General features: G+C 44.1%; 1 protein-coding gene across 1 annotated transcript in view; it reads left to right on the forward strand.

The window, feature by feature from the left end:
* Positions 1 to 14,116, forward strand: part of iqck (IQ motif containing K) — a 43,382-nt gene that overhangs the window by 23,202 nt on the left and 6,064 nt on the right. The window contains exons 4-7 of the mRNA XM_067437322.1: positions 368 to 420; positions 530 to 607; positions 8,850 to 8,934; positions 10,115 to 10,229. Of these exons, the coding sequence (XP_067293423.1) occupies positions 368 to 420; positions 530 to 607; positions 8,850 to 8,934; positions 10,115 to 10,229 (331 nt within the window). The remainder of the gene's footprint in view (positions 1 to 367; positions 421 to 529; positions 608 to 8,849; positions 8,935 to 10,114; positions 10,230 to 14,116) is intronic.

The following is a 14,116-nucleotide window of genomic DNA, read 5'->3' on the forward strand; positions in this document are numbered from 1 at the left end:
GCATATTTCTTAGCGATAGATGATATTTACACTGAGTTTAAATAGCAATAGATTCTATTTAGACTAAGTGAAATATGCTTTTGATAGCAATATGCTATTTTTACTAAGTGTAAATAGCCACTGCCTATTATTTTTTCTCCCAAAATCATATTATTTTTCCTCCTCCATGTCCCTTCAGTAATGTCCTGAGATGCTGGGATAGGCTCCATTATTCTCACCAGTTTGGAGAATAGATAGATGAACATTATCATTGGATGCACAGACAAATGCTGTCAAAATGCAATAAATATAATAATGATCTAATATCTTATAATAAATCATATTTTTCTTTTTCTTGTTTATTTCCATTGCATCATTGTCTATCTAGAGGAAAAAGATGGCATTTAATGGCTGTGACTTCCTCACTGAATGGCTATACAAGTGAGTGGGAGAAATGTGTATTGCCAATATTTGATGGTTATTTTGTTTATACATACAGTAAAAATATTGAAGTGTGTTTAAATCTATTCTTTATTCTCTTGTTCATCAGTAAAAACCCTCAATGGACCGAGCGAATACCTATGGATTTTCATAAGATTCCTTTTGTGCAGGACTGGTTTCTGAGACAGTAAGTATATTGCCTATACACTCTGCACATTTTGTTCTCTCTCTCTCTCTCTCTCTCTCTCTCTCTCTCTCTCTCTCTCTCTCTCTCTCTCTCGCTCTCTCATGCTGGGTGGTTGAGGGTCAGTTTTTATACGATCCGTCTTTTACGTTTATTTTAAGCCATGAACAGTATTTTATAATATTGTCCAGAGCTTGAATGTGTGTGCAACTGATGCCACAGAAAGTAAGTTACTAAAGAATTTTAGTTCTGATTATTTTAAAGGAAATCATATTTAGGTATGAATTCATATTCATGAATGTCAGTTTTTTGTGAACTAAATCAGCTATAAAAGAGCAAGCTGAAATACTTAAAATGTGTTCATGTCCTCATTTGTGTGTCGCATCTTCAAGTTTCAAATGATATAGTGTGTTTTCATAGTGTTCCTCTTAAAATGTTAATGCATTTTGCCCCATGTGACATCCGTACATTGTATTTTTATATTATTTGTTCTCAGGTGAAAAAGACGTACTATTAAATATTTTAAAAATGTAATATTGTATATTTGTATTGTGCTACTAAAACATACTCAAGTAAATTTTTTCCCACCTGGGTTGCCACATATTGACACATTTAGTTTCTCACCCTTTTTAAAACACTGTATTATTATTTCACTTGTTTACACACTTGAATTATCAGTAACTTAAATTGCTATTTTACTATATTAAAGTACGTCTTGATAATAAGTGTTGCAATAAAATAAAATAGCTTTTTTGCAAATCATATTATTGTTATCATGCACTAATCTTTTTTTTATTAATGTTGACTAACCAGGACTGCGTTTCCCAAAAGCATCTTAAGCCTAAGTTGATCGGAAAAACGATCGTACGAGTGATCTTAATATTAAGGTCTGTTTCCCAAAAGCATCGTAACTTAAGTAGCGCTTGAAAATGATCGTAGATCTACAAGTGCTCTGGAGTAATCGTAAAGCTCTAAGTGTATCGTAAGAAGAGAGAGTTATGAGGTCACCTACAGGACAACCGGCAGATTACACCTTTAACTTTATTCAAGTGCATTGTGATAATACTATATTTTTTGTTGTTGTTGGTGTTGTTTTATGAGGGCAGGTAACAGACAAAAAATAAAAATACACATCTGAATTAAGTGACGGAAAAAAAGAAAAAAGAATAAAATAAGTAATGTAGAAAATATACTTCTAAAACTGGGAAAAATAGAAATAAACATATGACTTGCTGACGTGCACGAAAACCAGCCATGTATTGGACAGTCCTCTGCAGTGCCCTCTTCCTTTTTGTCAGGCTTGCAAAATCCTGCCATTTCTTGCAGACCTCTTTAGCCGATCTTTTAACTAATAATTTAACTTATAACTTTTAATTTGGTAGCAATGTCCTCTCAGATGTTTTGTTTCTCTTTGTTTGTACGATGCCCTTTAAATCTGTTGAAAATAATATCTTTTCCCGCTCCACCTCCTCTAGAAAGATATTGATTTTGTCTTTTTTAAAGGTATCTTTTCTTATTTTTTATTTATTTTTTTCCAGCCATTTTGTCATTGCCTCATCCTGTAGGCAGTTGCTTATTTGCTTATAATATATATAAAAGTTGCTTATAATTATTAGGTGTACCGTTCAGAGGAATCGATTCCATATAAGGTTATATTTCAGCACTTCGCAAATGGACAGCGACTCTTAAGTAGCACTTAGAGTGCGTTCTCGCGCGTTCATGTTAAGTAAATTTTTGGGAAACGCACGTGGAATTGCTGCGAGTAACTTCGCTCGTAGAACGAGCTCTTTATAGCTAAGATACATCGTTATTGGGAAACCCGGCCCAGTCTGACTTGTGCTTGCTAGAATATAGTTAATCAATTAGTGCTTTTATTTTTAAAATAAAAATCAAATGCTTTTGAACTTTTACTCATATAAAACTGAAAACAAGTACTTATAGCCCAAGTATATAAATAACATTATTGTTATATTCTCAAAGATTGTAGAGTTTAGAAATGTGCTGGTAAAAAGTGGTGTGTGTTGATTGGTGCGTTTTTAAACGCTGTTTAAAAGAGTCATTCTGCACTCTTAGAAAAAAGGTACAGTGCTGTCACAACAGTAAAAAGGTACATCTACTCACCCCTAAATGGTACAGAATAGTATCCTAAAAGATACATATTAAGTGTACATACATACATATAAAGATACACTTTAAGTGTGCATATTAGTACCTTAAAGGTAGAACCTTTTCGGTTCCCTTTATCGAGGGAACTCGCACTGCGTCATCGTAGATGACACATCGGGGAACGCCCTCGGCGTGACGCTGCTGAGTTCATATCAAAAAAGTCCAATCTTGATTGGTGTTGCGTAATGACGTAACGAGTGACGGCATACCCGGAGGTATAAAGGGACGCCGGCACAAGCAAACGCAGCTTCCTGCTTTCAGCGGTCGCGCTCTGTGTTCTGTCTGTCTATTTGGTGTTGTTTGTCCCGTAGGGCTTATTATATCATTAGATATGGCGAGCGAGCAGTTCAGACGGTGTGTCCCTCCCTGTCCGCGCTTTATTTCGGGCACGGACACACACCAGCTCTGTGTGCAGTGTCTCGGCGTGCAGCACGCCCGGGCCGCTCTCGAGGGAGCGGCTTGCGGCGAATGTGATAAGCTGCCACTGAGAGTACTGCGCTCGCGGCTGGCGGTCTTTGACGAGGCCGGTCAGCCTCGCGAGCCTCGCGGTTCTGGGCCCGCTGTTGCCGAGGCAGAGCGGCGCCGCAGGTCGTGGGGCTCGCAGCTGGATCTGTCAGCGGGATTAGGGAATGTTGAGGCATCTCTCTCTTCCTCTGACGATTCAGAGGATCTTCCGCCACGTGTGGAAGCCCGCGCTGCGGCTTCTTCCCGCGAGGCGGAGGATCAGGTGCTCATGCTGTCCGATTCCGAGGGATCGTTGACAATGAGCACCGAAGCAGGCGCAGTGGGGCAGTCGCCACCCCACTCGCAGGCTATGGAGGAGCTCGTGGAGGTCTTGACTCGCGCTGTGGCCAAGCTGAGCTTAGATTGGCCACAAGAGGAAGTGCACGTCCAGCCGCCAAGCAAGCTGGACGAGCGCTTCTTCAAGCGTCGAGCCCAGCCTCCACGCCGGGGTCTGCCGTTTTTCCCCGACCTGCACAGTGAGCTGTGCAGGGCGTGGGAGAAACCCTTCTCAGCACGTTTGACTACGCCCCCTGCACTTGACTTCGCTAACGTGCTGGGAGCGTCTGAGAAGGGATATGTTGCGCTGCCGAGGGTAGAAGAGGCGCTCGCGGGCCACCTCTCTCCCGAGACAGCAGCTTCATTGAAGACCCCGGCATTGCCCTCGAAACCATGCCGAGAGACTTCGAAGCTGGTGGCGAGGGCATATAGTGCGGCTGGTCGCGCTGGTGGGTGCCTGCACACTCTTGCGGTTCTGCAGGCCTACCAAGCGGACTTGCTGAAGGAGCTCGATGAGGGCGAGGGTCCCTCTCCGGAGGATGTGACTGAGCTGAGGAAGGCAGCGGATTTGTCTCTTCGTGTCACCAAACAAGCGGCCCGTGATATCGGCCGCTCCATGGCGGGTTTGGTGTGCGCGGAGAGGCATCTCTGGCTGAACCTGTCGGGGATCAGGGAGAGAGACAGACACTTTCTCCTTGATTCCCCGGTTTCGCCTTCTGGCCTTTTCGGCGGCGCTGTGAGCACCGTCGTCGAGAGGTTTCAGGAGGTGAAAAAGCAGGCGGCCGCTCTCAGCCAGTTCATCCCTCGCCGCTGGGGCTCCTCCAGCAAGGCTGCCTCGAGCGGGCAGTCTCGGCCAGCAGAGGGCTCCTCGCACCGTGAGGTGCAGAAGCAGAGCGTCGCTTCTCGTGCCCCTCCTGAGGGAGCTTGGCAGAAGAAGCGACGCTCTCGCGGGAAGTCTTCAAAGCCGAAGACCGACCTGAGGGAGGTTATTCAGGCCAAGAAGGCTTCCAAGCGGTCCTAGCTGCGGCAGGACCGCTGAGAGCTGTCCCCCACGGGGCGGAGCGACCGAGGTCGTTCTCCCCCCGAGGCTCTCGGGAAATCGATGTTGTGCTCTCGCAGTCAAAAAGGCTCCGGACCACGTCGTTTCCCCATGTTCGCGCGCGGCTCTGGCCAGCACATATAAAATCTGCGGCAGAGCAACGACTGCGTTCACACACCGAAAATCTGCCTCGATTAGTCCCTGCCGGTTATCCGCTTCAGGGGGTCGAGGCAGAGGTTCGGTTGATACCCCCTTATCAGAGTATCTCGGCGCATGGTCATGCCTTCCGAATATCTCTGTGTGGGCCCTGCGCACTGTAGAACGGGGATACAGACTGCAGTTCAGAGTTCCCCCCCCGAAATTTGGGGGGATAGTCTGGACAGTGGTCGGTCCCGAGCAGGTGGGGGTAATGGGGCAGGAAGTACGCTCTCTGCTGGAAAAAGGGGCGATAGAAAGGGTCCCCCCGCCAGAAAGGGAGGTCGGGTTCTACAGCCGGTACTTCATAGTCCCCAAGAAGGATGGGGGGTTGCGTCCAATATTAGATCTCAGGCTTCTGAATCGGTCTCTGAGGAGATACAGGTTCAGGATGCTAACCATTCCTGTTATCGTGAGTCAGATCCAGTTCGAGGACTGGTTCGTCACGATAGATCTAAAGGACGCTTACTTCCATATTTCCATCCTTCCCAGTCACAGGAAGTTCCTGAGGTTCGCTTTCGGGGGCGAAGCGTTCCAATATCGGGTCCTTCCCTTTGGCCTAGCCTTGTCACCTCGCACCTTCACGAAGTGCATGGATGCAGCCCTGGCTCCGCTAAGACTCCAGGGCATCCGGGTACTGAATTATATCGACGACTGGTTGATCATGGCCAGGTCGTACGATATGGCAGTTCAGCATCGAGATGCTGTTCTAGCACACATGAGGTGTTTGGGGTTGAGACTCAACGCGAAAAAGAGCACGTTGACGCCCTCCCAGAGAATTACGTTCCTGGGAATAGTGTGGGACTCGGTAACGATGCGGGCACACATGTCACCCGCACATATCGAGACCATACGGGCGGAGGTCTCAAGTATAAGGTTGGGCCACAGCATCACTGTCAAACAGTTCCAGAGACTGGTGGGTCTCATGGCAGCAGCGTCCAGTGTGATTCCGCTCGGCCTGCTCCACATGAGACCGCTACAGTGGTGGCTGAGAACCAAGGGGTTTTCTCCGAAGGGGAATCCCTTTCGTATGATCAGGGTAACGCGCAAATGCATTCGTTCCCTGGTTATATGGAAGAAACCTTGGTTTCGGTCCCTGGGGCTAGTATTGGGAGCATCGTGTTGCCGGAAAACCGTTTCAACAGATGCATCCCTTACTGGTTGGGGCGCGGTCATGGAAGCCCGAGGGGCGAGAGGTCCTTGGACAGCCCAGCATGCTTCATGGCACATCAACTGCCTAGAGATGCTGGCTGTCTGGAAAGCTCTGAGGAGTTTTCTCGAGGACCTTCGCGGCCACCATGTCCTGATACGATCCGACAACACTGCCGTGGTATCGTATCTAAATCATCAGGGGGGTCTGAGATCGCGCCCTCTGTACAGACTGGCGCATCAGGTCCTCCTGTGGTCCCACGGGAAACTGTCTTCTCTCAGGGCAGTTTATATCCCGGGGGACCAGAACCAGGGAGCAGACATCCTGTCGAGGCAGGGGCTGAGGCCCGGGGAGTGGCGTCTCCATCCAGAGGTGGTGGAGGCCATATGCGAGAGGTTTGGCCGAATGGAAGTGGATTTGTTTGCGTCTCGAGAGACGACCCACTGTCCACTTTGGTTCTCCCTCAGGCATCCGGCTCCGTTGGGCCTGGATGCCATGTCACAGGCGTGGCCGAGGCTGCGTCTGTACGCATTTCCCCCGATTGCTCTGCTCCCGGGAGTTCTGGAGCGGGTTCGCCGGGAAGGCATTCGCCTGCTTCTGATAGCACCCCGGTGGCCGACCAGGGTATGGTTCTCCGACATTATGGACCTGCTAGACGACCTTCCATGGCAGATTCCTCTGAGGAGGGATCTGTTGACTCAGGCGGGGGGCTCGATATTTCACCCCCAGCCAGAGTTATGGAACCTGTGGGCTTGGCCCCTGAGGGGGCAGAGCTCATAGAGGAAGGGCTGTCAGCAGGTGTCGTGGAGACTATACTCAGCTCCAGGGCTCCTTCCACCAGGAAGCTGTACAACTTGAAGTGGAGAGTGTTCTCCATATGGTGTAGAGACCGTGAAGTAGACCCAGTGAACTGCGCTGTGGCTTCAGTACTGGAGTTTCTGCAAGATCGGTTTTCCGCCGGGCTTACCCCGTCCACACTTAAGGTGTATGTGGCAGCGATAGGAGCTTTCCACGCACCATTAGGTGAAGGACCTCTGGGGAGGCACCATCTGGTTGTACGGTTCCTCCGAGGAGCGCGGAGGATGAGACCTGTGGCTCGTTCTAGGATCCCTGCGTGGGATCTGGCAGTGGTTCTCGAAGGGTTGGTTGAGGCCCCCTTCGAACCGCTGGAGTTGGCTGAGGCCAAGAACCTCACGCTTAAGGTAGCTTTTCTCTTAGCCATCACCTCTCTGAGGAGGGTGGGGGACCTTCAGGCATTGGCTGTAACACCCAATTGCTTGGAGTTTGCCCCAGGCAACGTGAAAGCTATCTTGCGGCCGACCCCGGGATACGTCCCCAAGGTACCGTCTAATGCGGTACGGTCGGTGGTTCTCCAGGCTTTTCATCCCCCGCCTCATGTGACGGCAGATGAGGGCAGGCTTCACCTCCTCTGCCCGGTGCGGGCATTGAGGATTTATTTGGAGAGGTCTGCCCAATGGAGGAAGTCAGACCAGTTGTTAGTGTGCTTTGGTCCACCTAGGAAGGGGCTGCCTGCAGCGAAACAGACAATTAGTAACTGGATTGTCCAGGCAATAGCCACTGCCTATCAGGTGCGCAACTTGCCTTCACCTATAGCCGTGAGGGCTCATTCTACCAGGGGCATGGCCTCCTCGGTAGCCCTCCTTTCCGGAGCTTCTCTACAAGAGATTTGCGAGGCGGCTGGGTGGGCCACACCGCATACCTTCGTGAGGTACTATAGTCTGCACCTCCCGGTGACGCCAGGAGCTAGGGTGCTCGCCCCCTGATTATGCACTCCGGTTCATGTCATGGGGTGCAAGATAGGCGAGGACTAGTGGGTACTCGTTCCCCGATGTGTCATCTACGATGACGCAGTGCGAGTTCCCTCGATAAAGGGAACGTCTCGGGTTATGAATATAACCCATGTTCCCTGAGAGGGAACGAGACACTGCGTCTCGTAGCCCCGCCTATCTACAGAGCAGCCCGCTTCATAGCAGTAAGCTGCGTTTGCTTGTGCCGGCGTCCCTTTATACCTCCGGGTATGCCGTCACTCGTTACGTCATTACGCAACACCAATCAAGATTGGACTTTTTTGATATGAACTCAGCAGCGTCACGCCGAGGGCGTTCCCCGATGTGTCATCTACGATGACGCAGTGTCTCGTTCCCTCTCAGGGAACATGGGTTATATTCATAACCCGAGACGTTTTCTAGCCTATGGTACCGCACCCTGTGACAGCAATGTGCCTTTCATTTCTGACAGTGTGTCTAATGTACCTCCATTTATCAAGGATAATGTTTTGACTGAAATGCATTGCTTTATGGCAAACTGGTTATACTGATCAAAAGGATAGAGATATGCAGTAAATCTTAGTTAGTCAAACATGGATCATTTAGGCGTTATGTCTACATGGCCTTCAGAGATAAAGATGATCTTGACATAAAACTGTGAGAAAAAATTCTGAGAATGCATGAGTCTCGTTTCTTTCCACAGTTGCTTCTCATGAATGACAGATACAGATGTGGTTATTTTTTTGCATGCATATATCCATCAGAATAAGTACATTAAAAACACTTAAAAATACAGGTATATCTGCCTGTCGCTTCACTAAAGACTAGGATGTCCTCGAATGTGACAGTTGTCCTTTAGTGCCCCGTTCAGTCCAACTGTTTCACACAATCCTTACCACAGCCGACCCCAAATGTTTCCCTCACTGGACACTCTGGGATGTCCTGAAACCTTCTTCACTGCAGTTGAAGTTCTTACCTTGAAAAATTATAAAATAATGAATAACATAAATATGAAATAATATTTTATGTAGTTTTTCTTTTGGGATGTTTGATGTAGAATATATTTTAATTATTTAAAAAATGATTGTGTGAAATAAAGTTTGATTTTAAGAATCTTTTCTTTGTCAGCCCCAGGAAGAGCCTTCCGGTTTCTTTACTTTTAACAGACGAGCAAGCTGCAGTTTTGATCCAGGCATTCTGGAGGGGATACAAGGTAAGAATTACACAAAAACTAAGAGCTCTTGTGGCTGAAAGGGTTGCAGAGCCAGTCTGTGATTGGCTCCCAAAAAAGTGTAACAGAAGCAGTAGAAATTAATGTACAAGTTTCGCTGGCAGATCAGGCTGAGTTTACCCAGTCTATTGAAATGCAGAATTCAAATGGGTCCGATATGTTTGTTGTCTGCACCGTCTCATGCATTTGATCCACACTGCGCTCTCGTGTCTGTAGTCTAACTTTAGACCAGAGCCGTTGGTGTGTGTGTGTGTCCGCTGCTGCGGTTACACTGAATTGTTTTAGTGGTGTGTTCCAAAACTATTACAAACTTTGCATTTAGGAGATATAAGCATTCAAAACTCCTTACACTGAATTGTTTAAATTAATGTACAAGATTACAAGAAACCATTTACTAATTTCTACGTAAGTTTTGAATGCTTATATCTCCTAAATGCAAATGTTGTAATAGTTTTGGAACACACCAGCTTATTCATAACTTTAAGGCTAACATAGTCATACTAAAAGCTAAAAAAAAAAAAAAAAATATTTCACTGGGCCTTTAACAACCCCCATGATTTGGTTATTAATAGTATTAATTTGGTTAATAATACTATTAATAACCAAATCATGAGTTTTATCAGCATTTGTGCAGCACACACACACACACACACAATGAACTTGTGGTTCACCCATGCTTAACGTACCTCTGCCCCTCACAGTTCACATTCGCTGGCCAAGCAGATCATTCAGACATGACTGTTAAACTATTAAATTTTATTTACCTAAAGCATTAACACATTTTAATGAATATAAAATGTTAACTAAGTTCCTAAATTCATATATTTAACATTTTTAAATATTATTATTTTATATTTTTATATCATAATTTCTTTGTAAATGCATTTATGTTGCCTCTGAGCAGCATTAAAACAGTACTTTGAATATTGTTATCTACTGATATTAACTATACAAAATCTAAAGCAAATTAGAAATCATATACTGGCCAAACACTCACCCCCAATACAAAACATTTGTTTTGTATTCTTGTGTTATACAAGTTATAACCTTTTTTTGTTGTTGTTAAACTACATATACATATACATAGGTACATATTTTAGAAGCTTTTGAGTAAATCATATCCCTGAATACTGAATTATGTCAACATGGTGTTTATTTTCAGGTGCGTGTGCGTCCAGATGTGCAAGAGTTGAGGCAGTGGCAGAGAGAACTGCGGGAAGAGAACTGTGACATCAACAAAACGGTCCAAGACTTTTGGGCACGCCAGGAGAACAGAGGTCAAAAACACATGCTAATAATGTTCTCTCTGAAAATCCCTCCACAACACGATTACATTATTCAAATGCACAAACTTTTGAGACAGACTGGGAAAGCCACATGCACTGGGATTTGAGCTGGTAATACATCACTGTGAGGACTTAATAAAAACAATCAAGGAGGAAAAATGGAGGGATTTAGCTGACCAATCTGAAGTATTTGTGAGATATCAGATAACTGGTACCTTACTTTATTATCAGCACAAGGAAGACACAAGTGTAATAAAAATATAAATGAGTAACAAAGACAACTACTAAAAGAAATATAATTCATCAGATGCATAAAGTGTTAGTGATTGATTAGGTCTTGCTATTGAAGTTATCATGTGTAAAGATATACTGCACTACAGTTTTTTACCATAGCTATGACAATTTTTTCAATACTTTTAACAAATTTCCTAAACTCTTAATGCACCAACGCACCTACAACACACAACTGGCAAAACAGTTATTGTCATGCTCAAAATCACACATTGTAAACTAAAACTAAACATTAATTTTCAAAATGCAATAATACATTAACACAATACACTCTGTCTACCAAAACACTGCAAACATGTCTCAGAATCTTATTCTAACTATTCTAAAAAATACTAACACATGTTCTTTTCCAACAGGAACATTTAGTCAATCATAGCACAATGTCATAAAAACACACCAAATTGAATTACAGAAACTGCATTATTTTATGTGTCAAGTCTGCCCTTATACAATAGACAGTATATTTTATTGATCATAGATTGTGTCTTTTGAAGCCTCTCCACATTTTTGTTTTGTTGGGTTTAGTAAATAGCATGAATTTTGTTTATTTTGCTGCAGAATTCAATACAAAAAATAAATGACCCATCTAGACATGTGCCGATTTTCGATAATGCGATTTATCACGATAATGAATATGCACGATATTGTTATCGTGGGCACTTTAAAATATTGTAAATAATAATTTATTAACAATTTATAAAAAAAATTTATAATGCATTCAAGAATACTTTGCCAATCAACCGTATAAATGCTCAACACCGCTGTATTCTGCGTCAAAGGGACATGCGCTCAGATATAAACAAGCCCAACGTGCGTTTGCACATGACTGAATGGGTGAAGGAGACGCGCTGCTGAAGTGCTGCTCAGTGACAGCAGAGGGCGCTGATGAACTGCAGAATGCGGCTGTTACCCCGGGAACCCCGCAAACAAACAAAAACCGTGTGTAGTTTTTAAAACATCCATTAGTTTTTGTAATCTCAATGTTGTTCATCACAGCACCAAATACTTAATAGGCTATTTATTTTCAAACTTAAACATTTTTATGTTTTAATCTGGACTACAACATGCCCTAATAATTAGAACGTTCTGTTATTGTTCAGTAAAACTTTGAGACATACAACTTCATTAGTTAACATGTTTATTCATTATTACCAAACTGACAATGAAAAATACTTATAAAGAATGAATAATTCTATGTTAATTTCTTAGTTACTGTTTAATAACATTAAAATCAAAATAACTTTGTTAATGGACCTAAGATAAAACTAACAATGATCAGTATTTCTTAACCAACATTACCAAAAACATTATACTTTCTGTAACAAATGTAGCTATTGCTCAATCTTAGTTAATGCATTAAATAATGAGACCTTATTGTAATTTGTAAGCCTACCTGTTGTTCTTTATAGCCTAATTTTTTTGCAATTTAATCTGTTTGAAAATTGTACTTCTACAGCTCTGAAAAATATCAAGAGACCACTTAACATTGATTTCTCAATGAGGGGTCTCTTAATTTTTTTCCAGAGCTGTATATATTTTGGTGCATTATTGTATTTAAACATTCAGTTATTTTTGTTCTTACAAAAATAGTTCTTAAAGCTGTTATGCTATGGCAACACTTTTTTTTGCAACTTATTTCAATATTGTGATAATATCGTATATCGTGATAAAACTTCATCAATTAATCGCAACATGAAAAATTGATATCGGCACATGCCTAGACCCATCTCAGAGTAGCTTTATAGAATGCCCTTCATTTTATTTCATTATCAGCAATCACCATGTTGAGTATAGCAAGCTCCTGTTCTTCATTCAGGAGCTTTCCTCTGCCCTGTGAGTGAGGTAGATATTGAATCTTTAGATAGACAAAATACAGTTACATATTAGAGAGCAGAGGCATACAGTCACTGTAGTACATGGTAAAAGTATTTACACTTTGCAGTAGGAGATTTGGCTGTACTCGTTCCCCAGCCTCTCTGTATGATAGCCTGTGGTTTATGACATGGTCTATGAAAGTAGCTCTTATTTCATCAGTTATCCTAATTCTGGCCCTTCTCTGAGCGTCAACCATGCATTCTAACTCCTCAATCTCTACCTTGTCCTTGTCCCAATCCATTCTGTTGTCCTGGTACTCATCTTCTTCTCCATCATGCAGGCATTTTTTTTTTGTGTTGCTCTATATTGTTCCTTCTTCACACAGGATCAGCCCAAAGATGCCCGTGTTTACGTTATATGGTCATGTGAATGAAAGCACATAAACACCTGAAGAAATTCCTTGACAAAAATCAGCTTTGATTTATATATTTGCAAACCTTCAATCCGCTGTTTCTCAGTAACAACGGAATAAAAAAGGGATATGTTTGTGTTTTATTTCACAATATGAACAGCTGTCTATCTTGACTTTAGCCTAAAAGGTTAGGTTTAGAACATGGTGTTATCTGTTCTGACATACAGTGTTAAGGCATTGGTAAATCTGGGAGTAAAATCCATTGTTTTGATCTTGGTTGAGTTTGTGTGTAAAAGAAGTTTAAGCATTATAAATGTGTGTTTATTATATGCATTTTCTGTGTCAAAGCAACAAGAAATGTGTTATTTGTATAGCCCACACAGACAGATGTTGTGCTAACTGCATTAAGAGTTTAGGAAATTTGTTAAAGGTATTGACAAAATTGTCATCGCAAATGTAAAAACGTCTCGGTTACGTATGTAACCCTCGTTCCCTGAAGGAGGGAACGGAGACGTACGTCAGAACTGAACCGACGAATGGGATCTTACTTTAGAGACCAATCCTACTTCGAGCATCTAACAACGAGCCAATGAAATTTGGCATGCGATCACGCATTCCACGCTCCGCCCCGCAGCGCGGGTATAAAACAGGAAGTGGAATGGTAGATCAGCGCTTTTCCTGCTGAGGAGCCGAAAGGTGACCGGACTCCCAGCGGAAGCACAGCATCTGGCGACGGGACGTACGTCTCCGTTCCCTCCTTCAGGGAACGAGGGTTACATACGTAACCGAGACGTTCCCTTTCAGTCGGTCACGTTCGACGTACGTCAGAACAGAACGAATGGGATCCCTATGGAAAACGCCAGGATGCTGGCCCTTCCAGCGTACTGCTTGAGCGCACTGCACCGTCTAGTATGGTACGGAAGTCAGGGCTCCAAGCAGGGAGTACAGTCACTGCTGTTTCTGCAAGACCCACTCAGAATGACTATTGGATAACGCTGGGAAAGCGTGCCTACCTCAGAGAGAGGGTACGCTGCGGGGCCACGTCCTTCAGGGAAGGAGAGGTGGCAGAATACACATAAGGACTAACCTGGCAGGGTAGTGCAACATATGGCAGTCTCTGGGGTGGTTCCAGCCTGATTGAAGGGGGGAAAGAACACGCCCAGAGACGACAGATAACACATAACACACTCTGTCGAGGGAAAGACACGGGGCTAGCCCGAAGGGTAGCTGGTACCGTGGACGAATACACATATGGGGTTGCCGTGAGGGAACCGCTACATATGGAACCCAGCCTACAGCCACGTTACACAAGCATACGGGTGCAGGCCTGGCGTCAGACGGTCCGCAACGTCTGACACCG

This window comes from Pseudorasbora parva, unplaced genomic scaffold (assembly GCF_024679245.1).
Source record: "Pseudorasbora parva isolate DD20220531a unplaced genomic scaffold, ASM2467924v1 scaffold_31, whole genome shotgun sequence".
NCBI classification, from domain to species: domain Eukaryota; kingdom Metazoa; phylum Chordata; class Actinopteri; order Cypriniformes; family Gobionidae; genus Pseudorasbora; species Pseudorasbora parva.